Raw genomic sequence first — 25777 nt, 5'->3', positions numbered from 1 at the left:
TAGATTATTGACTCTAGTAAACCCTTTGAGTGTTGGTCACATAGAGATGTGAACTATGGGTGTTAATCACATGGTGATGTGAATTATTGATGTTAAATCACATGGCGATGTGAACTAGATTATTGACTCTAGTGCAAGTGAGAGACTGAAGGAAATATGCCCTAGAGGCAATAATAAAGTATTATATATTTCCTTATATCATGATAAATGTTTATTATTCATGCTAGAATTGTATTAACCGGAAACATAATACATGTGTGAATACATAGACAAACAGAGTGTCACTAGTATGCCTTTACTTGACTAGCTCGTTAATCAAAGATGGTTATGTTTCCTAGCCATAGACATGAGTTGTCATTTGATTAACGGGATCACCTCATTAGGAGAATGACGTGATTGACATGACCCATTCCGTTAGCTTAGCACTCGATCGTTTAGTATGTTGCTATTGCTTTCTTCATGACTTATACATGTTCCTATGACTATGAGATTATGCAACTCCCGTTTACCGGAGGAACACTTTGTGTGCTACCAAACGTCACAACGTAAATGGGTGATTATAAAGGTGCTCTACAGGTGTCTTCAAAGGTACTTGTTGGGTTGGCGTATTTCGAGATTAGGATTTGTCACTCCAATTGTTGGAGAGGTATCTCTGGGCCCACTCGGTAATGCACATCACTATAAGCCTTGCAAGCATTGTGACTAATGAGTTAGTTGCGGGATGATGTGTTACGGAACGAGTAAAGAGACTTGCCGGTAACGAGATTGAACTAGGTATCGAGATACCGACGATCAAATCTCGGGCAAGTAACATACCGGTGACAAAGGGAACAACGTATGTTGTTATGCGGTCTGACCGATAAAGATCTTCGTAGAATATGTGGGAGCCAATATGGGCATCCAGGTCCCGCTATTGGTTATTGACCGGAGACGTGTCTCGGTCATGTCTACATAGTTCTCGAACCCGTAGGGTTCGCACGCTTAACGTTACGATGACAGTTTTATTGAGTTTTGATGTACCGAAGGAGTTCGGAGTCCCGGATGAGATCGGGGATATGACGAGGAGTCTCGAAATGGTCGAGACGTAAAGATCGATATATTGGACGACTATATTCGGACTTCGGAAAGGTTCCGAGTGATTCGGGTATTTTTCGGAGTACCGGAGAGTTACGGGAATTCGTATTGGGCCTTAATGGGCCATACGGGAAAGGAGAGAAAGGCCTCAAAAGGTGGCCGCACCCCTCCCCATGGTCTGGTCCGAATTGGACTAGGGAAGGGGGGCGCACCCTTCCTTCTTTCTCCTTCCCCCTTCCCTTCTCCTACTCCCACAAGGAAAGGAGGAGTCCTACTCCCGGTGAGAGTAGGACTCCCCCCTATGGCGCGCCTCTCCCCTTGGCCGGCTGCCTCCCCCTTGCTCCTTTATATACGGGGGCAGGGGGGCACCCCAGAGACACAACAATTGATCCTTGAGATCTCTTAGCCGTGTGCGGTGCCCCCCTCCACCATATTACACCTCGATAATACCGTTGCGGAGCTTAGGCGAAGCCCTGCGTCGGTGGAACATCATCATCGTCACCACGCCGTCGTGCTGACGAAACTCTCCCTCAACACTCGGCTGGATCGGAGTTCGAGGGACGTCATCGAGCTGAACGTGTGTAGAACTCGGAGGTGCCGTACGTTCGGTACTTGATCGGTCGGATCGTGAAGACGTACGACTACATCAACCGCGTTGTGATAACGCTTCCGCTATCGGTCTACGAGGGTACGTGGACAACACTCTCCCCTCTCGTTGCTATGCATCACCATGATCTTGCGTGTGCGTAGAATTTTTTTTAACATTACTACGTTCCCAACAGTCAGGTCCTAGCCAGGACGGGTTGCTGTTTCTGCGCTCGGCCTGAGAGTGTGGAACACGCCCTGCTTTTCTGTCCCCATGCTCGCGCGGCGTGGGATACGCTCAAGGAGTCCTTCTGCATCAGGCTGCGGCGGTCATCGTTCTCCTCACCCAGGCAGTGGCTTTTCGACCTCCTGTCTAATTGTTCTGATCAGGAAGCGACGATTGTCACTGTCGCTATATGGCATATATGGGAGGCGAGGAACGAACCGGTGCCACCGGCGCCGGGACGTACGGCTGCCAGGGCCAAGGCGTATATTGACTTGATTTTCCAGCACCTCTACAAGCATGTTCCTGCTATCAGGCGCGAGACCTCCCCTTCGGATCGCCTATGGTCTCTACCGCCGCATGGTACAGTGGTGGCCTTCTCTGATGCTGCTGTGTCTGAGGAGAGGCATAAATCGGGCATAGGAGTGGTGGTGCTCAACCATGACGGCTCTTGTGTAGCTGTCTGTTCTGAACCCATGAGGGGTGCTCTTTCTCCTGAAGTGGCTGAAGCTTTAGCACTCTGGCGGGCCGTCAATCTTGCTCGGGAGGTGGGATTTGATGATATTATCTTCAACACCGATTGCCTCTCTGTGGTGCAGCGCTTGGTATCTCCTGCCAGGGATCGCTCGGTGGTGGGATCCATTCTCGCAGATGTCAAAGACTTGGCTAATGGCCTTTCTTCTGTGGCTTTCCAGCATGTTCGTCGGCAGTACAATGTTTTAGCTCATGTCTTAGCTAGATCAAGTTTAAACTCGTCTAGTCTTTGTATTTTTCATTCTGCTCCGGATTGTATCAGGGAGACTCTTTGTAAATTTGTTGCTTGATCAATAAAGTCCGACGTTCTCTAAAAAAAAAAACTCGTAGACAAATATAGCATCCTCCTATTGCAAGTCATAAGCATCCACACATTGAAATAAATGGGATAGCCTGATTTGGAAGATAGGGAAATCCGACTAAAACGGGATTATATTATATTAGCAGTACCATATCGTAACAGCCGTGCTCGGACTCGCAGTAAACTGTATTTGGATGTCAAAATATGTCACCATATCCTACGCCATTGCACCAAGCGCCGCCGTGCCGCCGCCTCTCTCTACAGGAGGCCATCACAAGGGTTTGATGGATGCACCTTCTGAAACCCAATCCATCAACTCTGGTGCTGAGGCAGTTATGTTGCTTGTCGGTGATGGCCGCGGGCATAAACTTGAACAACGAGGCGATGGACTCGGTGACTTTGTGTTGGACGGCGGATGGCAGTTACACCGCCAAATATAAATACCTATGCCAATTCGAAGGGGCGTTGTTTTCGGACGACAAGGCACCCATCTAGTGTGCCGGCGCGGCGTCGCAAGCCAAGGCGTTCCTCTGCCTAGCTGTTCGTGGACGATGTCTCATGGCAGACAACCTGGCTATCCGAGGCATACCGCACAGCCCGACCTATCCGCTCTGCTTCACCGCGCTGGAGACGGCCAACCATCTGCTCGCGGAGTGCATCTACACCAAGCAGTTGTGGACGGCTACACAGTTTGAACAACGAGACACGCAGATCTGACGACCAGAAACACCCAGATCAACAAAATGAACGGCTAGACACGTTAAACGCGTGAGAGGCAGGGATTGGGTGCAATTTTTCTGTCCTAAATGCATTATTCTAATTGCCTCAGAAAAGGACATCTTAATTGTCATTATTTTCTAGTGGACCCCGATGACTTGGGGGCCGGGGGTAGGACAATATATGTTTAGCAACTTCTTAAGAATAAGAGCATTCAGCTCTATATGAAACGTGCATCATAGTAAGAGAACATGAACTTGGGATTGTATGCTCATTTAGATGCACCGTGTTATGAATGATATCATACATGCAACGTTCTAATGTCCATTTGCAGGCCTACAATTTTAGTTCCCTTTTATTGCTTGTTACTTGGAAACTACCAGGTAATTGATGCTCTCATTTATGATTCTTGCAACCTACAAAAACTCAAACTACTCAATTGTCATCGCCACTAATGAGTTTTATCTATAAAATTTTACATGTGTACGTTGGGAGTGATGGCTCAACTGCTTTACAAAAATTCTCTCACTCCCATCGTGTCAAATACAAATTAGGGTACAATACTTCCCAATGAGGACGGTGTCGTGGGGATGATTTTGAAAATAAGAGAGAGGGGTTGGGATGAAGCTTAATCTAGCTAGGCGCAAGTGTGACACACGAGGTTTTATGAGTTTAGGCCCCTCTCGTAAGAGGTAATGACCATACGTCTCGAGCGCTGGGAGCTTTTCTTTCTCTATGTCTGATGATGATTACAAAGGATGCGGATCCCCTGTTACAAAGGTAGGGCTTATATAGAGTGTGCCATGTCCCCCGACCTTTGCCATGACAAGGGTTTAAAGTGTCTAATTATTAGATCCACTACAAGAGGTAGCTGATGCAATAAAGTTAGTAACGCTAGTTCTATTGAAGTCTACGATGCCCTAGGTGCCTTCTCCGCATGTTCTACTTCGTGCCTCTGAGTGTTTCATGTATACAAACAATGATGAACTCCATCCGAATGACCTAGTGTACTTGACCTATTCGAGTGACTTGGTATCGTCCGAGTGGTTTGTCACGTCGGTTGTGTTTGGCAGGTGAGCATCTTGCATTAGGATTCCCATGGATTGTAGCTTGTTCGGTGCTGATGAGCCTACCCTTAGTAGGTGACCTCATGAGACAGAGGACTGTTATGATCCCTTATACTATCAGAGTGCAACCATTATGTGTTGGTCGGTGTTTCGTCACATGTGTATCCATGTGGTAGGTGCCAGGTGGATGGGTACACCTCATCAGATAGTGCACGGTGATCCGTGCAGCCAACCTACTACTTATACTGGCCTGGGGTGCATCTCCATCGTTCATTTGTCGCTCCGCTCCGCATCCCTTCCTCCTTGCTAGTTGCCACCGTTTCTAACACGGACGGGCACAACGTTATCCTCCCCATTGCCCCCACCACATGGAGAGAGACACAAACATAAATCTTCAAGGAGTAATTTTCGGGAGCAGTAACCACTACTAGGGAAAACCCTAGTAGTAGCGTTTGGTTTTGAGCTAGCAGTAGCGCTTGTACAAGCGCTACCACTAAGGCGCTACAGCTAACTAGTAGCAGTAGCGCTGGAAAGGGAGCGCTACTGCTATACCTAGTTAGCAGTTGCGCTTTTCTTTGGTAAGCGCTACTGATAGTACTAAGTAGCAGTAGCGCTTCTTCTGAAAAGCGCTGCTACTAATTTTTCCTGTATTTTAAAAAACACAGCTTATTTTCGTTGTGGTTTTATATACAGTACTTTCATCATATGATTTTATGACCATGATTAGTTATTATATATAACAGTGGGTGAAATAAACGTGGAGTAGATTCAAGTGGAGGCAACATGTGGTGCATGTCGAAAGTACTAGTAATCCAAACTTGATCTAGTTTGGATTAATAGTACTTTCGATGTGCGCCACATGTTGCCTCCACTTGAATCTAATCCATATTCATTTCACCTACTAATATATATAATAACTCATCATGCTCATATAACAACTTAGCATCATGCATCATCGATCATAATAATAAATAACTCATCATTGGTATCATAATAACAAGAGGTACCTGATGCAATAAAGTTAGTAACGCTAGTTCTATTAAAGTCTACGATGCCCTAGGTGCCTTCTCCGCATGTTCTACTTCGCGCCTCTGAGTGTTTCATGTATTCAAACAATGATGAACTCCATCCGAATGACCTAGTGTACTTGACCTGTTTGAGTGACTTGGTATCGTCCGAGTGGTTTGTCACGTCGGTTGTGTTTGGCAGGTGAGCATCTTGCATTAGGATTCCCATGGATTGTAGCTTGTTCGGTCCTGATGAGCCTACCCCTTAGTAGGTGACCTCATGAGACAGAGGACTGTTATGATCCCTTATACTATCAGAGTGCAACCATTATGTGTTGGTCGGTGTTTCGTCACATGTGTATCCATGTGGTAGGTGCCAGGTGGATGGGTACACCTCATCAGATAGTGCACGGTGATCCATACAGCCAACCTACTACTTATACTGGCCTGGGGTGCATCTCCATCGTTCATTTGTCGCTCCGCTCCGCATCCCTTCCTCCTTGCTAGTTGCCACCGTTTCTAACACAGACGGGCACAACGTTATCCTCCCCATTGCCCCCACCACATGGAGAGAGACACAAACATAAATCTTCAAGGAGTAATTTTCGGGAGCAGTAACCACTACTAGGGAAAACCCTAGTAGTAGCGTTTGGTTTTCAGCTAGCAGTAGCGCTTGTACAAGCGCTACCACTAAGGCGCTACAGCTAACTAGTAGCAGTAGCGCTGGAAAGGGAGGGCTACTGCTATACCTAGTTAGCAGTTGCGCTTTTCTTTGGTAAGCGCTACTGATAGTACTAAGTAGCAGTAGCGCTTCTTCTGACAAGCGCTGCTACTAATTTTTCCTGTATTTTAAAAAACACAGCTTATTTTCGTTGTGGTTTTATATACAGTACTTTCATCATATGATTTTATGACCATGATTAGTTACTATATATAACAGTGGGTGAAATGAACGTGGAGTAGATTCAAGTGGAGGCAACATGTGGTGCATGTCGAAAGTACTAGTAATCCAAACTTGATCTAGTTTGGATTAATAGTACTTTCGATGTGCGCCACATGTTGCCTCCACTTGAATCTAATCCATATTCATTTCACCTACTAATATATATAATAACTCATCATGCTCATATAACAACTTAGCATCATGCATCATCGATCATAATAATAAATAACTCATCATTGGTATCATAATAACAAGAGGTAGCTGATGCAATAAAGTTAGTAACGCTAGTTCTATTAAAGTCTACGATGCCCTAGGTGCCTTCTCCGCATGTTCTACTTCGCGCCTCTGAGTGTTTCATGTATTCAAACAATGATGAACTCCATCCGAATGACCTAGTGTACTTGACCTGTTTGAGTGACTTGGTATCGTCCGAGTGGTTTGTCACGTCGGTTGTGTTTGGCAGGTGAGCATCTTGCATTAGGATTCCCATGGATTGTAGCTTGTTCGGTGCTGATGAGCCTACCCCTTAGTAGGTGACCTCATCAGACAGAGGACTGTTATGATCCCCTATACTATCAGAGTGCGACCATTATGTGTTGGTTGGTGTTTCGCCACCTGTGTATCCATGTATTAGGCGCCAAGTGGATGGATACACCTCATCAGATAGTGCTCGGTGATCCGTGAAGCCAACCTTCTACTTATACTGGCCCCGGGTGCATCTCCATCGTTCATTTGTCGCTCCGCCCCGCATCCCTTCCCCCTTGCTAGTTGCCACCGTTTCTAACACGGACGGGCACAATGTTATCCTCCCAACCACATGGAGAGAGACACAAACACAAATCTTCGCTGAGTAATTTTCGGGAGCAGTAACCTTTTGGAAATAAAATAAATCAAAATTAGTGGGAGCCTTGACAACCACGGCTAGTTTTTCTTTGCTGTTGTGCCCTGACATGTGGGACCCAATTGCAATGGAGTGTACACTTTGCAAGTGAGCCTGTCCCGACACTGCAAGTGGGCCCCGTGCCACGCTGGCATGCCTAGTCAGCAACACATACATATCCGAACGTGGTTTGAACCATATTTGAACAAGAGTGCCATGTATATATAACCAGTTGAACGTATTTTTCAAGTTCGGGCACTAAAGTGAACATCGATGGCAAGTTCAAGCGCCACCGGTACAATTACCTCGACACAAATCTTGGAGGAGTAATTTCTGGGAGCAGTAACTTTCTGGAAACAAAATGAATCAAAATTGGTGGGAGCCTTAGATGAAAACTACGGTAGATGAGGAGAGAGAGGCGCAGGCGCTAATCTAACGATCGAACAATTATTGTATTGCTTATTAGCAATCGGAGTGATGTAAGATTTCGTTTGCCCATGCAGCAGTCAGACGCAATGCATCGGAGGGCCACCCCTCTTCCGCTTATCCAGAGGGATAAGGCGCCTTGCAACAGGCAAACGACGGCCACCCCTTGGAAATCTTGTTGGAAAGGAGCGGCGCTGCGCATACGGTGATATATATACCGGAGCGGGATGAGGGGTGTAGCCAAGCTAGCTATCGCCTCCCCACCTAGCAATTCACGTACCCCGCCATGGCCCCAGCCGTGATGGCATCGTCCGCCACCACCGTCGCGCCCTTCCAGGGGCTCAAGTCGACCGCGGGCCTCCCCGTCAGCCGCCGCTCCGGCAGCGCCGGCCTCAGCAGCGTCAGCAATGGCGGAAGGATCAGATGCATGCAGGTATGAAAACTAATTACTTCCTCGCTAATCTTAGTTCAAAACTACAACACTTATTTTGTATCGAACAGAGCATTATTTTTACGAGGTAGGACGAACACTAAGCTGACATGAATATTCTTGTCCGCACAGTTGATTAATTTATCAGGTATTTCCAGTGTACATAGCCAAAGCTATCCTTAATTAGGATGTGTAACCCACATACCAGGCCAAAGTAAACTAAGATAGTGCATCACAATGTATGTAGTCCGTAAGCAGGTTCACATGTGTAGGAATATTTAACTCATAAACCTTGTGAACGGAAATCGATTTTATCGCAATGTGTATTAGATAACATCATTTTTAATGCCCGTACCCTACCCATAAGCAAGAGCTGCTGCCTTTGAGCTTTAATGCTTGTGGAGTAATTTTTGCCTTATGGCCAGGTCTTTCTTTAAGCACCAAGTGTTGATCAATTGTGTTCATTCCATCTATTCAGGTGTGGCCGATTGAGGGCATCAAGAAGTTCGAGACCCTGTCTTACTTGCCACCCCTCTCCACGGAGGCCCTCCTAAAGCAGGTCGACTACCTGATCCGCTCCAAGTGGGTGCCCTGCCTCGAGTTCAGCAAGGTTGGCTTCGTCTTTCGTGAGCACAACAGCTCCCCCGGCTACTACGACGGTCGATACTGGACAATGTGGAAGCTGCCTATGTTCGGGTGCACCGACGCAACGCAGGTGCTCAACGAGGTGGAGGAGGTCAAGAAGGAGTACCCTGACGCCTATGTCCGTGTCATCGGCTTCGACAACATGCGCCAGGTGCAGTGCGTCAGCTTCATTGCCTTCAGGCCACCAGGCTGCGAGGAATCTGGCAAGGCCTAAAGTGCAAGTTGAAGTAACACATATACATGCCATGTTAGTTCACATTTGTCGGCAGCTCTGCTTTCTCGGTTTTACTTCTCGTTCTACTCATATGTGAATATATGAGCATATGTATGTAAGCACCTACCAACGTAGGTCGAGGAGGATGCATATGAGAATTACAACACTGGCTATACATACACACATATATTATATGCAATCCGTGAATTATTGTCTTGCCATCAATTGATGGAAATGTTACTTTGTTTGCAGTTGTAAATGCCTATGTCTTGCATTGTTTTCTTCTCATGCATTTTTTGCTCAATCATATGTTGTGTATTATCTAGTGCGAAAATTGTTATGGAATACCAAAGTACTTAAGAATATATTGTGGAGAAACACATAAAAAGATGGTGAGAACCCCTTGAAAACTAGTGGCAACACAGTAGGAAATTGACGAGAACCAGATGATAAAATGCCAAAATCCAAATTAAAAACTAGGAAAAAGGACAAGCAAAAGGTGTCAAAACAAGACAAGGACAAACCTACCATAGTGCACTTGTCTTGTGAGCCATATTCCAACATCGATTCATCAAAGACATGTCACCTTTTCTAACCATTTTACACCGCAATTAGATACTTTTTCTTGCAGTATTACAGAAATTCCAGTAAACCAGAGAACGTGTAGAGGGACACAAATATGTGCAAATTACATCCCCAATTGACGAGTCCCAAGATATCTTCTACTAGTAAAGTTTTGGCCTTCTACGAAGAATTATCTGTGATGTTTTGTGTTTGTGTCATAAACATAGGTCCTTCCATGACGAAAATATCAATTTTGCTATAAAACCTACCTAGGAGGCAAAAACCCTATATGTTTCATGACAAAATTCATATTCAGGCAAAAACCCTATTGTTGTTTCAGTACCTACCAAAATTACTAAAATTCTTTAATTTCGGTTTGCATTTGGCCAAAAGACCAAAATATTCACTTGAAATTCAAAAACATATTTGAAAATATCTTGACAAATATTTGATTTCACGTGTACAACTGAAATGACTGAAATATTCTGAACGAAAGGTAAATATTTTCGTGTCTATTGAATTCCTGAAATTCAGTGAAATCAAAGACATCTCACTGAAAGTGAAAACCATGATGCCACCACAACTAGCCCTTCTGTGAATGCGCGTAACAGGTGGGGTGAGCCCAACACATTTAGTTCCATGGCAGTGGGCTGCTATACTATGTGGGGCCACCATTCTCAGTTAAATGGCATGCCAAAGTTTGGAAAGGAATATAGCGCGTGGTCGGAACCTGATTTCTTGTGCGGAGCGCTTCACCCGTCCAACGCGCGCGTGCAAAGGAGAGTTTTCGGATTGTGAGACCAATATGTAAGACTTTTTATTAGATTAGAAAAAATGATGATACCACATCGTCATAGGAAAGGCCACATCTAATACCACGATGGAGCCATATCATCACTTTAAATGACGAAATAACTACCGTATCATATAATGAAACATAATACTATGGATGACTTTCCTTCATGAATTTTAGTCTTGGCATGGTTTAGTTTCATGGAAAAGAATTTATTTATAATGAATGCGGTAGCCTTAGATTTGGATAGTCAATGGTGATCTTAATATTACAGTTTGGGGTCTTCCCGTGGCATTCATTTTGATTTTCCAATGACAAAATTATACATTTCATTTGGTGTCTGCTATTTTTTCACCAAGTAGTCTTGAGAAAAATGTATTTATACTGAAAGATGTATCACTTATAGACATTATTTATAAACTAAACACTGATTTGATATCAAGTTCAATTCAACAATATAAGTGTTCCTACAAAATTCGGATCAATGTTGTTGTGGATCCAATTGGAATGGAAAACTGAAAGTAGTGCCGCTAGAGAATGACCTGGAGTTTTAGAACTTTCTAGTTATCATTTACAAGAAAACCAATTTTGCATGCCAGAATGCTCTCATAAAAGTAGTGTTTTTCTTGAAAGATGGTCAATTTTTCTACGAAACTTCTAGTTTTTCATGGGCAGATATATGCACATCACACTCTTCTGAAAACAAGAATGTTTCATTAAAGTTAATTCTAAAGCTCTATTGACAGGAAAATGTACCTTCTACATGTTCTTTATGCTTCTTCCATATATTGTGTTGGTGTTTAATTAGGAAGGATTTTATTCATTGCTATGAACTAGGTGCGGGCAATTATTATTATTCCCTTTTTATTGAACTTATACCTTTTCAGATATGGTTCTTGCAAACACTTGTTTTTACGATGTGGTTTAGAAGCACAGTTGTGCAAAAATTTACATTATGCAACTCTAGCTATGATTTATCAATGTACCTCCTCCATATATTGCTTGCATCTAAATTATTCAAAAATAATAATATTGTTTGCTTATATCTTTTTCTTGCATTTCACTTCACATGTAATAGTTACATAGTTAGAAGGGATTCCATAACACTTTCTTAAGATTATTCAGTTATGTTTGATGACCTAAAACAATCATTATAAAATAAATTAAATTGATGCCATAAAACTTATTTATATCACTGAATTCTCTTTGAGAACCCAATGCTTATGCACCCAACACAACCAGCCATATCTAAAGCCAACTCAATATAGTTTGTACTACGTGCTGAATTCTTTGAAATTTGTGTCAATCACTAGTTTGTGATTAACTTTAGTTTTAAAATAGATTTTTGAGTGATTCTTTTTCCTGCTGTTTAATATTAGTGTGTTTTATCAGTATGTTCAATTTGATAATTTTTAGGATATTTTAAATAGGTACTTTAATCAAAAACATATCCGGTTTAGCTCCTTTAGTTTTATACCTTTTCATTTGTTTTAATTGTTTTAGTTTATGTTTTCGTGTTATTCTTTTGCCAAATTATATTATGTTTCTGTTAGTCAACATGAGGAGTTTTAATTTTCATTTTGAAGAAATTATTTGACAGATACAACTTTACAGATTGAAATTAATTCTTGAAATATTTACAAAGGAAATATTCACCATAAATCCAAGAAAATGGTAGCATGTCACTAATACTATATTTGATGATCTTTCTAAGTATCATGTCTTGGAGAATAAGATAACATCATCAAATTCCCTCAAATCCATCTCTGTACATTTTCTAGTTTGAGCAACTTTACATTGCTAAACATGTCTGAATGAGCTCAAACTTGGTACACTTGCTAAAATGGTCTAAATATTCATCTAGGCCAAGTGGTGCATCAAGGAGAATAAATTAGCTTGGTCAAAGTATGCCAAAACCAATTCTGCCCATTTCTAGGGTTTGACAAAGTTACATCGCAACTTTCTCCCATTGATCTCAAATTTTTACCACATTGCCAGATGGTCATGAGCATCACCCCCATCAAATGGCACAAGTTGGAGAACAAGTTAACTTGATCAAATCTTGTCAAAAACATTTAGTCCCGGTGCTAGGGTTTGAAATATTTACATTGCCAAGTTTCTTTAAATGAGCAACAAATTTGCACCCTAGCTCAAATGGATACCAAGGTCATTCTTATTAAATTCCAAAGCCATTGGATTACTCTAAGTACCTCTATTCATCATCAAACACCTTCTGCCAAAATCTTGCGGTCAATGATTGGGGTACCAAATGGATTCTCCTTTAGCTCAAATTTTTACTAGAGCTCACCCTAGTCATATTCTACCTCCAGTAACTCTCTCTCTTCCATAGCTTAATAATTGCATTGATTAACTCCTCTGTATAATTTAAATACTAATAGGACATGAATAATTGAAAATTCATAACTTATTAAATAATTATTCCAAAATCATGTTTCAAATGCCAAAATGCCCTAGCTTTTTGGTTGGATTCCGATGCTCCGGAGTCCACCTAGGAACACCCAAAAAACATATATACCCTAACTCTTACAAAGATTCCCTCCGGTTTGTCCGAAGTGAGACTTTCCAAATATAAGTCCGGAAACTCACTAGAGAGAAAGTGATGACGGTGAAGCCGGTTACATCCTAGAGTGGGATCTTGGAGTATAATTTTTTTTCTTCACGTGTGTCCCTTGCTTATGATTGCGCCGTAACCATGGAGAATCTTCATCATTTAACATGATGCTTGGGCCAGTCTTCACTGTGAAGGGAGGAATTTCATCAAACTTTTCATAATCTTCTGACATGTTTGTCTTGTCCTCCATTCCCACGATGTTTCTTTTCCCTGAAAGAACTATGTGGCTCTTTTGCTCATCGTATGATGTATTCGCTTCCTTATCTTTTCTTTTTCTCGGTTTGGTAGATATGTCCTTCACATAGAAAACCTGTGCCACAAAATTGGCTAGGACGAATGGTTCGTCTATGTACCCAAGATTGTTGAGATCCACTGTTGTCATTCCATACTGCGGGTCTACCTTTACCTCGCCTCCTGTCAGATTGACCCATTTGCACCGAAACAAAGGGACCTTAAAAGAAGGTCCATAGTCAATTTCCCATATCTCCTCTATGTAACCATACTATGTGGCCTTTTTCCTATTGTTGTTTGTTGCATCAAAGCGGACACCACTATTTGGTTGGTGCTTGTTTTATCTTGGGCGATCGTGTAAAATGTATTCCCATTTATCCCGTACCCTTTGAAAGTCAATATAGTCGAAGATGTTGACTTGGCCAACAAGTGCATCTCATCTCCAATAGTGGTGTTATTCATGAGATGTGTTTGCAACCAATAGCCGAAAGTTGCCATGTGTGTACGTTTAATCCAGGGGTCAGACTGCTCCGGGTTCTTGGAGCGTACAATATCCATGTGTTCCTCGATATACGGAGCCATCAAGGTAGAATTTTGTAGAACTATGTAGAGCGCTTGAGTGAAAGAATGCCCGTCCATACTTATTACTGAATCCTTTCCTAGCGTGCCTTTTCCACTCAGTCTCCCCTCATGTCGCGATTGAGAAACACCAATCGGCTTAAGATCAGGAATAAAGTTAACACAAAACTCAATAACCTCCTTTGTTTCATGGCCCTTGGAGATGCTTCCTTCTGGCCTAGCATGGTTATGAACATAATTTTTTAAGACTCCCATGAACATCTCAAAGGGAACATATTGTGTAGAAATACAGGACCCAGAATGGTAATCTCTTCGACTAGGTGAACTAGGACGTGCGTCATAATATTGAAGAAGGATGGTGGGAACACCAACTCAAAACTAACAAGACATTGGACCAAATCATTCTGTAACCTTGGTATGATTTCTGGATCGATTATCTTCCGAGAAATTGCATTGAGGAATGCACATACTTCACAATGTCTAATCGAACATTTTCCGGTAGAAGCTCCCTCAATGCAACCGAAAGTAATTGCATCATAATCATGTGGCAGTCATGAGACTTTAGGTTTTGGAATTTTTTCTCTGCCATATTTATTGTTCCCTTTATATTCGAAGAGAAGCCAGACGGGACCTTCATACTGCTCAGGCATTCAAAATAGATTTCCTTCTCTTCTTTGGTAAGAGTGTAGCTGGCAGGACCTTGATACTGCTTTGGATGCATGCCTTCTTTTTCGTTCATACGTTGCAGGTCCTCCCATGCCTCCGGTGTATCTTTTATCTTCTGGTTCACGCAAAGATTCTTCGTCACGTGCATCACATCGATTGCAGAGCGGACCTCTAGGACTTTCCAGTAGGGTAGGTCCCAAAATATAGATTTCTTCTTCCACATGGGTGTGTGTCCGTTAGTGTCATTCGAAACAGATTGTCCGCCATGACCCTTTCCAAAGATTACTTTTAAATCCTTCACCATATCAAATGTATCATCACCGTACGGTGGTCAGGCTTCTTCTGGTGATCCGCCTCACCTTTGAAATGCTTGCCTTTCTTTCTTAAGAGATGCCCGATCAGAAGAAATCGACGATGTCCCAGGTACACATTCTTCTTACATTTATCCAAATATATACTTCCAGTTTCATCTAAACAGTGCATGCATACATTGTATCCCTTGTTTGTCTGTCCTGAAAGGTTACTAAGAGCATGCCAATCATTGATCGTTACAAACAACAACGCTCGTAGGTCAAATTCCTCCTGTTTGTGCTCATCCCACACACGTACACCTTTTATATCCCAAAACTGTAAAAGTTCTTCAACTAATGGCCTTAGGTACACATCATTGTCGTTGCCGGGTTGCTTAGTGTAACATCCCAAAATTCTAAATTTTGGAATGTTATAATAACAGATAGATTGGATTGATTGTTTGATTGATTGACTGAAAGTGAGTGGAATTCGAAATCTTTTGAAAGTTAAATGAGAGGGAATAAAAGGACTTTCCCAAACTTTCATTTTGCTTTTATGATCTCCATGAATTCAAATTCTTTTCACCACAAAACCCTGGAGAGAAGATGACATGACTTCTTCCATTTATTTAAATGACAAGGGGTGTTGAAAATAATTGAATTTCATTTGAAAATATTTCCCATTTCTGAAACTTTATGCAACTCAATGATTTTCACGAGAGAAGATAATATGACTTCTTCAAAACATATGAAATATGAGTTGGGAGTTTCAAAGGATTAAATTCAAAGTCCCATTGAAATTATTTTTCAATATTGGAGTTATTTGAGTTTTATTCAAATTATTTTTCTCCAAAATAAAAATATACAGAAAATAGGGTAACATGATTCCCTACATCAGAAAATTGGAGAAAAATAAATTTGAAATCATTTTGGTATTTTTAAAATGATTTTTATTGGATTTTATTAAGGCTGTTACTTCTACGTTGCTATTATGTTGCCATGCTATGCTCGTAGACGTGGATTGTGTTTGAGAGATATTCATGACAGATGTGAGATTGTTAATATGGTTTACTTAAGGTGGCAACTAAAACTCACATCTGGGTGGATTGAGGCACCTGGAGAACCCAGTGTTGTCTGTTTGTATAAGGACCGCCACCCAGGCTCAAAGGGATCATAAGATTATTCATGCTAGAAACTTCCGTGTGCAGCCACAAGCTATTATGGGCTCTAGCATAGTTGAGTAGGTTACATGATCTCTTGAAGAGGTGGGCTAGCAGATGTAGGGGAAAGTAGGTGTACCGGTCCACCCGGAGTAAAGAGTGATTGTTTCTGAAAGACTGTGTCTCGGTCATCCGTTTCTCAAACATCATGCAGTGCGAGAATCAAGCGGAGGCGATCGAGTCTTGTGGGGAAAAGTGCGCAAACCTCTGCAGAGTGTACAAACTAATCATGGTTAGCCGTGTCCCCGGTTATGGACATCTTGAATATCTAGTTCTTGGATTATCCCGTTGATCTCATCATGTTACTTTAATTAATATTGTTGGGTTAATGATGATACTTAATTGGGATTGAGATGCTGTCAACCATCTCAATGTTTCACAACCACCATGATAGTTAAATAAAATTTATTCCTTTGAAGTAGGGAAAAATTGGCTTTTCGCAAAAACATTATAACCATAGAGCTTTTTCCACCAGCCATATATGCATGTAGTGATAGCCTTTGTTCATCATTTCTCTATGGTGTGAATTTGCCAGCATATTCCATGTGCTGACCCGTTTTCGGGCTGCAACGTTTCATGTTGCAGGTTTCTTACGACGAGTAAGTGATACGTTAGGGTTACGATTTCTACACTCAACTTTGCCGTTGGTGTTGATGGGAATCCACAACCTTGCTACTTCCGCTATTTGGATTGAGGTAATAGTATTTACGTTACTTTATACATGTGATTTACCTCTGTTATAAATCCTCGAGTACTGTGTGTGTCAGCATACCGATCCAGGGATGACACTTAAGCACAGAGACTTGATCCATTCGGGTCGGGTCGCTACACTTAGGGCCTTGGATGAGAACTGACATCATAATGAACATCCGCTTCATGCACAATCGAGGAGGAAGGTTATAGATACATAGAGTCACATGCCAGGTGCTATGACTACTGCTCTACTCCCCAAAAGGATTGGTGTCATCTGTACTTATACCAAAACCATAAGTTCCTTGCGTCATCTGCAAACTCCATCCACTTTCTCTCAATTTTTCTCCACTGCAACCCATCAACGGGTACTCTCAACATCCCGTCTTTCTTACGGTCTTTTTTGTGCCATCGCAACAACTTTGCATGCTCTTTGTTTAGGGTCATCATGGCTAATCTTATAGCGCAATGCACCACATACCAGGCATGCATTCAAATTCTCATAGTCCTCACCGCGGTAGAGGATGCAGTCATTAGGGCATGCATGTATCTTCCGCACCTCTAATCCTAGAGGGTAGACAACTCTCTTTGCTCCGTACGTACTGTTAGGCAATTCGTTATCTTTTGGTAGCATCTTCTTTAACATTTTCAGCAACTTTTCAAATACCTTGCGAGATACACCATTTTCTGCCTTCCATTGCAGCAATTCCAGTGTGGTATGCAACTTTTTGTTGTCATCTTCACAATTTGGGTACACCAATTTTTTGTGATCCTCTAACATGCGCTCCAACTTCAACCTCTCCTTTTCACTTTCGTAGTTTCTCTTTGCATCAGCAATGGCCCGACCAAGATCATCAGCGGGCTCATCTGATGCCTCTTCTTCAGCTTCCTCCATACCATCACATTCAGGGAACCTAGGATAGTTGTCATCATCCTCTTCTTCTTCATTGTCTTCCATTATAACTCCTCTTTCTCCATGCTTGGTCCAACAGTTATAGCCAGACATGAATCTGGACTGAAGCAGGTGGCTGTGAAGGATTTTTGAGGTAGAGTAATCCCTATCATTCTTATAGACACCACATGGACAACATATAAAACAATTCCGCTTGTTTGCCTCAGCCCCACGCAGAAAACTATGCACGCCATTAATGAACTCACGAGAGCGTTGGTCATCGTACATCCATTGCCGGCTCATCTTCATTACACAACATCGAAGTGACCAAATTAATACAAGTTCATACATACTTCTCATAAAACGACATACAACTATCTAGCTAAAGCATTTAAATGCAACAACAAATGCAATCAAAATCGCAACTAAGGTAATAATTGATCCGACAGCATAATGATACCAAGGCTCTTTATTAACGACATATTTTCTAATCTTTTTAATCTTCAAGCGCATTGCATCCATCTTGATCTTGTGATCATCGATGACATCAACAATATACAACTCCAATTTCATCTTCTCTTCTTTAATTCTTTTCAATTTTTGTTTCAAATAATTGTTTTCTTTTTAAACTAAATTTAACTTCTTAACAAGAGGGTCGGTTGCAATTTACAGTTCACATACCTCCTAAATAAAAATATATATGTCAACTTGATGGGCATAATTGTCATAAACACGAAATAAAATAAATAGTTATAAAAGATAATATACCACATCCGAATCATAAACCGGACGAGGGCCGACGGGGACGGATATCAAAACCATGACACTATATATAACAAACAATCATACAAGTAAGAAAATTATACAAGTAACTATCTAAATCATACAAATAAGATTTTTTTTACAAAAAGGATAAGAACAAGAGGCTCACCAAGGTGGTGCTGGTGACGGGATGGCGCAGGCGATCGACGACGGTGAGTAAGGGGACGGGAAGGCACTAAGTAAACCACACCTACACCATATGCAAACTAAGAAGTTAATTTGAGCTCAAATTGCATATAAATCAAATAATCTCCCACATAATTACTCCGAAACTAAACCCACAAATCACAATACTTATAGAGCATGAAACGAGCTAAACTAGCAATGAAAGATGAAAGGATGAAGTTGCTAACCTTTTAGAACCCTTGGATAGATGGGGTGCCTCAAATCTTGACAAATCTTGGCAAAAATGGAGGATGAGCTGGAGCTAGGGGAAGGAAACAGAGAGGAGAGGAAGGATAAAGCTTGGACTCGGGCTGAACGAAGCATCTATATATAGGGATATCTTTAGTCTCGGTTGGTGATACCAATCGGGACTAAAAGGGCTCGCGGGGGCCCCAGCCTGCTGTGCCTCCCGTCCGCTCCTAGCCGTTGGAACCGAGACTAATGCTCACATTGTCTCGGGTCCAAACCCGGCCGGAACTAATTCTCCGGATCAAAGGTCTGTTTTCTACTAGTGAGCCTTGACAACCATGGCTAGTTTTTTTGCTGTTGTGCCCTGACAGCAGTGGCGGATCCAGAACCCAGGCCGGGGGGCCTGGGCCCTGGGCGTGAGGACTGCACACTGCGTTCAGTATAGCATGATGGGCACTGTAGCATCACTGTAGACGCACTGTAGCCAGCTTAGGGCCTGGGGCTAAGCCCAATCCCGTGTCCACCCCTGCCTGACAGGTGGGACCCGATTGTCATAGAGTGTATACTTTGCAAGTGAGCTTGTCCCGACACTGCAAGTGGGCCCCGCGCCATGCTGGCATGCCTAGTCAACAACACATACGTATCCGAACATGGTTTGAACCATATTTGAACAAAAGTGCCATGTACTATTACCAGTTCGACGAATTTTGAAGTTCAGACATTAAAGTGAACATCGATGGCAAGTTCAAGCGCCACCGGTGCAATTACCTCGACACAAATCTTTGAGGAGTAATTTCCAGGAGCAGTAACTTTCTGGAAACAAAGTAAATCAAAAAAATTAGTGGGAGCCTTAGATGAAAACTACGGCAGATTATGGGAGAGAGACGCAGGTGCTAATCTAACGATCCAAAAATTATTGTATTGTTTGTACAGCAGTCACACGCACGCAATGCATCGGAGGGCCACCCCTCTTCCGCTGATCCAGAGGGATAAGGCGCCTTGCAACAGGCAAACGACGACCACCCCTTGGAAATCTTGTTGGGAATGAGCGGCGCTGCGCATATGGTGATATATACTGGAGCGTCATGAGGAGGGCTCAAGTCAAGTGTGGCCTAGCTAGCTATCGCTTCCCCACCTAGCAATTTACGTACTCCGCCATGGCCCCAGCCGTGATGGCTTCTTCCGCCACCACCGTCGCGCCCTTCCAGGGGCTCAAGTCGACCGCGGGCCTCCCCGTCAGCCGCCGCTCCGGCAGCGCCGGCCTCAGCAGCGTCAGCAATGGCGGAAGGATCAGATGCATGCAGGTATGAAAACTAATTATTATTTTTGCGATGGATGGTGTGGTCAAGGCACATCATCGTATTTGTAGGTGTAACAATTTTGTCCATCTCGAAGATGGCTTTGATTTAAAATCGTATTTCTTATGTTAAACTCTGTTGAATAATATAATAAAAATGACAGTGTGCATCGTTTGATGCAGAGGCTGAGGATATGCTCATTTTTGAATTTTTTTGGCGAAGGATTACGGACACTAAGCTGTCAAGAATGTTTTTGTCGGCACAATTGATTAATTTATCGGGTATTTCCACTGCACATAGGCAAAGCTATCCTTAGGACGTGTAACCCACATACCAGGCCAAACTAAACCTCACAATGTAGTCCGTAAGCAGGTTCACATGTGTAGGAATATTTAACTCATAAACTTTGTGAATGGAAATCGTTTTTATTGCAATGTGTACTAGATAATATCATTTTTAATGCCCGTACACTACCCATAAGCAAGAGCTGCCCTTGAGCTTTCTTGCTTGTGGAGACCCCCCACAATGTATGGACAGACCATCAGGAGTAATTTTTGCCTTATGGCTAGGTCTTTCTTAAAGCACTAAGTGTTGATCAATTGTGTTAATTCCATCTATTCAGGTGTGGCCAATTGAGGGCATCAAGAAGTTCGAGACCCTGTCTTACTTGCCACCCCTCTCCACGGAGGCCCTCCTGAAGCAGGTCGACTACTTGATCCGCTCCAAGTGGGTGCCCTGCCTCGAGTTCAGCAAGGTTGGCTTCGTCTTCCGTGAGCACAACAGCTCCCCCGGGTACTACGACGGTCGATACTGGACAATGTGGAAACTGCCTATGTTCGGTTGCACCGACGCCACACAGGTGCTCAATGAGGTGGAGGAGGTTAAGAAGGAGTACCCTGATGCATATGTCCGCGTCATCGGCTTCGACAACATGCGCCAGGTGCAATGCGTCAGCTTCATTGCCTTCAGGCCACCAGGCTGCGAGGAATCCGGCAAGGCCTAAAGTGCAAGTTGAAGTAACTGATATACATGTCATGTTAGTCACATTTGTCGGCGGCTCTGCTTTCTCAGTTTTACTTCTCGTTCTACTCATATGTGAATATACGAGCATATGTATGTAAGCACCTACCAATGTAGGTTGAGGAGGATGCATATGAGAATTATAGCACCGGCTATACATATACATATATATTATATGCAATCAATGGATTAGTGTCTTGCCATCAATCGATGGAAAGGTTACTTTCTTTGCAGCCGGAAATGCCTATGTCTTCCATTGTTTTCTTCTCATGCATTTTTTGCTCAATCATATGTCGTGTATTGTCTAATACGGAAATTGTTATGGAATACCAAAGTACTTCAAAAAATACTGTGGAGAAACACATAAAAGATGGTGAGACCCCCTTGAAAACTAATGGCAAAACAATAGGGAATAGACGAGAAACAGATAATAAAAAAACAAAAAAAATAAAAAAAAATAGAAAAAAGGACAAACAAAGGTGTCATAACAAGACAAGGACAAACTACCATAATGCACTTGTCATGTGAGCCATATTCCTGCATCGATTCATCAAAGACATGTCACTTTTTCTAACCATTTTACACAGGAATTAGATACTTTTTTTTGCAGTATTACAGAAATTCCAATAAACCAAAGAACGTGTTGAGGGCACAAATATGTGCAAATTACATATCCAATTGATGAGCCCCAAGATACCTTGTACTAGTAATATTTTGGCCTTCTACGATGAATTATCTGCGATGTTTGGTGTTCGTGTCATAAACATCGGTCCTTCCATGACAAAACTATCAATTTTGTCATAAAACCTGCCTAAGAGGCAGAAACCCTATACGTCTCATGAGAAAATCCATATTCAGTCATAACGTTACGAAACAATTAGTTGCAAACAACAGTAGCCCATTACATTGTGGAGGTACACGCACGCCAGGCTAAAATTATATTAACTTGAATTATTTTTTGGGTGCTAAATCGCACGCGCTTCCGCGTGGTTGATTTCCGACTCGCTGTCCACATCCCTATTAGGAAAGTGTGCAGTGATATTTCCGTTCCCTTGGATTATTCATTATTGTCGGGAAACTAGCCCCCACCTGAAATTTAGTGGGAGATTATATATTGATCACGGGGTGGGCCTGCATGCCATGGCACCCATGTTTTTTCATTTGAGTACCTACCAGAATTACTAAGTTCCAGTAATGTCAGTTCGCATTTTGACCAAAGGACCAAAATATTCACCCGAAAGTGAAAAAATATATGAAAATATTTTGAAAAATATTTGAATTTATGTGTACAATTGAAATGACTGATATATTTTGGCCGAAAGGTAAATATTTCGTTGTCTACTGAAATTTGGTGTAATTCAAAGATATATCAGTAAAAGTGAAAACCATGATGCCACCACAACTAGCCCTTCCGCGAATGCGCGTATCAGGTGGGGTGGGCCCAACACATTTAATTCCATGGCAATGGGCTGCTATACCATATGGGGCCACCATTCTTAATTAAACGACATGTGAAAATTTGGAAAGGAATATAGCGCGTGGCCAGAACTTGACTTATTGTGCGGAGCGCTTCACCTACCCAATGCGCGCGTGCGAATGAGTATTTTCAGATTGTGAGACCTATATGAAGAAGTTTTACTAAATTAGAAAAAAAAAATGAAGATATCACATCGTATAGGAAAATGCCACATCTAATACCATGGTGGAGCCATATCAACACTTTAAATGAAGAAATAATTACCGTCTCATATAATGAAACATACGAGTATGGATGACTTCCCTTCATGAATTTTAGTGTTGGCGTGGTTTAGTTTCGCGCCAAAGAATTTGTTCATTACGAATGCAGTGACCTTAGAATTGGATGATCAATGGTGATCTATGTGACGTTTTGGGGTCTTTCCGTGGCATTCATTTTGATTTTCCACCCCTCTTCCGCTGATCCAGAGGGATAAGGCGCCTTGCAGCAAGCAAACGACGACCACCCCTTCGAAATCTCCTTTGAAAGGAGCGGCGCTGCGCATATGCTGATATATACTGGAGCGGCATGAGGAGGGCTCAAGTCAAGTGTGGCCTAGCTAGCTATCGCCTCCCCACCTAGCAATTCACGTACTCCACCATGGCCCCAGCCGTGATGGCTTCTTCCGCCACCACCGTCGCGCCCTTCCAGGGGCTTAAGTCGACCGCCGGCCTTCCCATCAGCTGCCGCTCCGGCAGTGCCGGCCTCAGCAGCGTCAGCAATGGCGGAAGGATCAGATGCATGCAGGTATGAAAGCTGAATATTATTTTTGCGAAGGATGATGCGGTTAAGGCACATCATCGTACTTGTAGGTGTAGCGATTTTGTTCGTCTCGAAGATGGCTTTGGTTTAAAATCGTATTTGTTTTGTTAGACTCTGTTAAATAATATAATAAAAATGACAGTGTGCATATCACTTGATGCAGAGGCTAGAGTTATCCTCCTTTTCGATTTTTTTAAGTGAAGGATGACGGACACTAAGCTGGCATGAATGTTTTTGTCGCCACAATTGATTAATTTATCGGGTATTTCCACTGCACATAAGCAAAGCTATCCTTAGGACGCCCACATGCCAGGCCAAACTGTGCTTCACAATGTAGTCCGTAAGCAGGTTCACATGTGTAGGAATATTTAACTCATAAACTTTGTGAATGGAAATCGATTTTGTTCCAATGTGTACTAGATAATATTAATTTTAGTGCCCATACACTACCGATAAGAAAGAGGTGCCCTTGTGCTTTCTTGCTTGTGGAGACCCCCCACAAATGTATGGACATAAGGAGTAATTTTTGCCTTATTATGGCTAGGTCTTTCTTTAAGCACTAAGTGTTGATCAATTGTGTTAATTCCATCTATTCAGGTGTGGCCAATTGAGGGCATCAAGAAGTTCGAGACCCTGTCTTACTTGCCACCCCTCTCCACGGAGGCCCTCCTTAAGCAGGTCGACTACCTGATCCGCTCCAAGTGGGTGCCCTGCCTCGAGTTCAGCAAGGTTGGCTTCGTCTTCCGTGAGCACAACAGCTCCCCCGGGTACTACGACGGTCGATACTGGACAATGTGGAAGCTGCCTATGTTCGGGTGCACTGACGCCACGCAGGTGCTCAACGAGGTGGAGGAGGTCAAGAAGGAGTACCCTGACGCCTATGTCCGCGTCATTGGCTTCGACAACATGCGCCAGGTGCAGTGCGTCAGCTTCATTGCCTTCAGGCCACCAGGCTGCGAGGAATCCGGCAAGGCCTAAAGTGCAAGTCCGATATACATGCCATGTTAGTTCACATTTGTCAGCAGCTCTGCCTTCTCGGTTTTATTTCTTGTTCTACTCATATGTGAATATATGAGCATATGTAAGCACCTACCAACCTAGGTCGAGGAGGATGCATGTCAGAATTATAGCACCGGCTACACATACACATATATATTATATGCAATCCGCGAATTATTGCCTTGCCACCAATTGATGGAAAGGAAACTTTGTTTGCAACTGGAAATGCGTATGCCTTGCAATGTTTTGTTCTCTTACATTTTTTGCTCAATCATATGCTGTGTATTATCTAATGCGAAAATTCTTATGGAATACCAAAGTACTTCAAAAAATACTGTGGGAAACACATAAAGAGATGGTGAGACCCCATTGAAAACTAGTGGCAAAACAGTAGGACATTGATGAGAACCAGATAATAATAAAAAGCGAAGAACTAAAATTTAAAAACTAGAAAAAGGACAAACAACAGGTGTCAAAACAAGACAAGGACAAACTACCATAGTGCACTTGTCTTGTGAGGCATATTCCATCATCGATTCATCAAAGACATGTCACTTTTTCTAACCATTTTACACTGCAATTAGATACTATTTTTTATAGTATTGCAGCAATTCCAATAAACCAGAGAACGTGTGGAGGACACAAATATGTGCAAACTACATATCCAATTGACGAGTCCCAAGATATCTTCTACTACTAAAGTTTTGGCCTTCTATGATGAATTATCTGTGATGTTTTGTGTTTTTGTCATAAACATAGGTCCTTCCATGAAGAAACTATCAATTTTGTTATAGAACCTACATCGGAGGTCAAAACCCTATATGTTTCATGACAAAATTCATATTCAGGCAAAAACCCTACTGTTGTTTCAGTACCTACCAAAGTTACTGGATTTCAGTAATTTCAGCTTGCATTTTGGCCAAAAGACCAAAATATTCACTTGAAATTCAAAAAAAATATTTAAAGATATTTTGAAAAGTATTTGAATTCATGTGTACAATTGAAATGACTGAAATATTCTGATTGAAAGGTAAATATTTCGGTGTCTACTGAAATTCCTGAAATTCAGTGAAATCAAAGAAATGACACTGAAGTGAAAACCAAGATGGCACCACAACTAGCCCTTCCGTGAATGCGTGTAACATGTGGGGTGAGCCCAACACATTTAGTTCCGTGACAGTGGGCTGCGATACTATGTGGGGCCATCATTCTCAGTTAAACGGCATGCCAAAGTTTGGAAAGGAATATAGCGCGCGGTCGGAACCTGACTTCTTGTGCGGAGCGCTTCACCCGTCCCAACGCGTGCGTGCAAAGGAGTTTTCGGATTGTGAGACCAATATGTAGGACTTTTTATTATATTAGAAAAAAATGATGATACCACATCGTCATAGGAAAGGCCACAT

At 42.4% G+C, this 25777-nt stretch overlaps 3 protein-coding genes across 3 annotated transcripts; all 3 read left to right on the top strand.

The window, feature by feature from the left end:
- The first annotated feature begins 7905 nt into the window (after positions 1-7905).
- Positions 7906-9281, top strand: LOC109754312 (ribulose bisphosphate carboxylase small subunit, chloroplastic 2). Its single transcript, XM_020313218.4, has 2 exons — positions 7906-8190; positions 8666-9281. Exons 1-2 carry the CDS (start codon positions 8044-8046, stop codon positions 9044-9046), a joined length of 528 nt encoding a protein of 175 aa, XP_020168807.1. The 5' UTR covers positions 7906-8043; the 3' UTR covers positions 9047-9281.
- A 10528-nt stretch (positions 9282-19809) lies between these two features.
- On the top strand, positions 19810-21338 carry LOC109754280 (ribulose bisphosphate carboxylase small subunit, chloroplastic 2). Its single transcript, XM_020313184.3, has 2 exons — positions 19810-20083; positions 20700-21338. The coding sequence occupies exons 1-2, from the start codon at positions 19937-19939 to the stop codon at positions 21078-21080; spliced, it is 528 nt and encodes a 175-aa protein (XP_020168773.1). The 5' UTR covers positions 19810-19936; the 3' UTR covers positions 21081-21338.
- A 1312-nt stretch (positions 21339-22650) lies between these two features.
- LOC109754281 (ribulose bisphosphate carboxylase small subunit, chloroplastic 2) lies at positions 22651-24576 on the top strand. Its single transcript, XM_020313185.3, has 2 exons — positions 22651-23360; positions 23973-24576. The coding sequence occupies exons 1-2, from the start codon at positions 23214-23216 to the stop codon at positions 24351-24353; spliced, it is 528 nt and encodes a 175-aa protein (XP_020168774.1). The 5' UTR covers positions 22651-23213; the 3' UTR covers positions 24354-24576.
- The last annotated feature ends 1201 nt before the right edge of the window (positions 24577-25777 follow it).

This window comes from Aegilops tauschii, chromosome 2, assembly GCF_002575655.3.
Source record: "Aegilops tauschii subsp. strangulata cultivar AL8/78 chromosome 2, Aet v6.0, whole genome shotgun sequence".
NCBI classification, from domain to species: Eukaryota; Viridiplantae; Streptophyta; class Magnoliopsida; order Poales; family Poaceae; genus Aegilops; species Aegilops tauschii.
The sequence above is the reverse complement of the archived record's forward strand: the minus strand, read 5'-3'. Positions and strand labels throughout refer to the sequence as shown.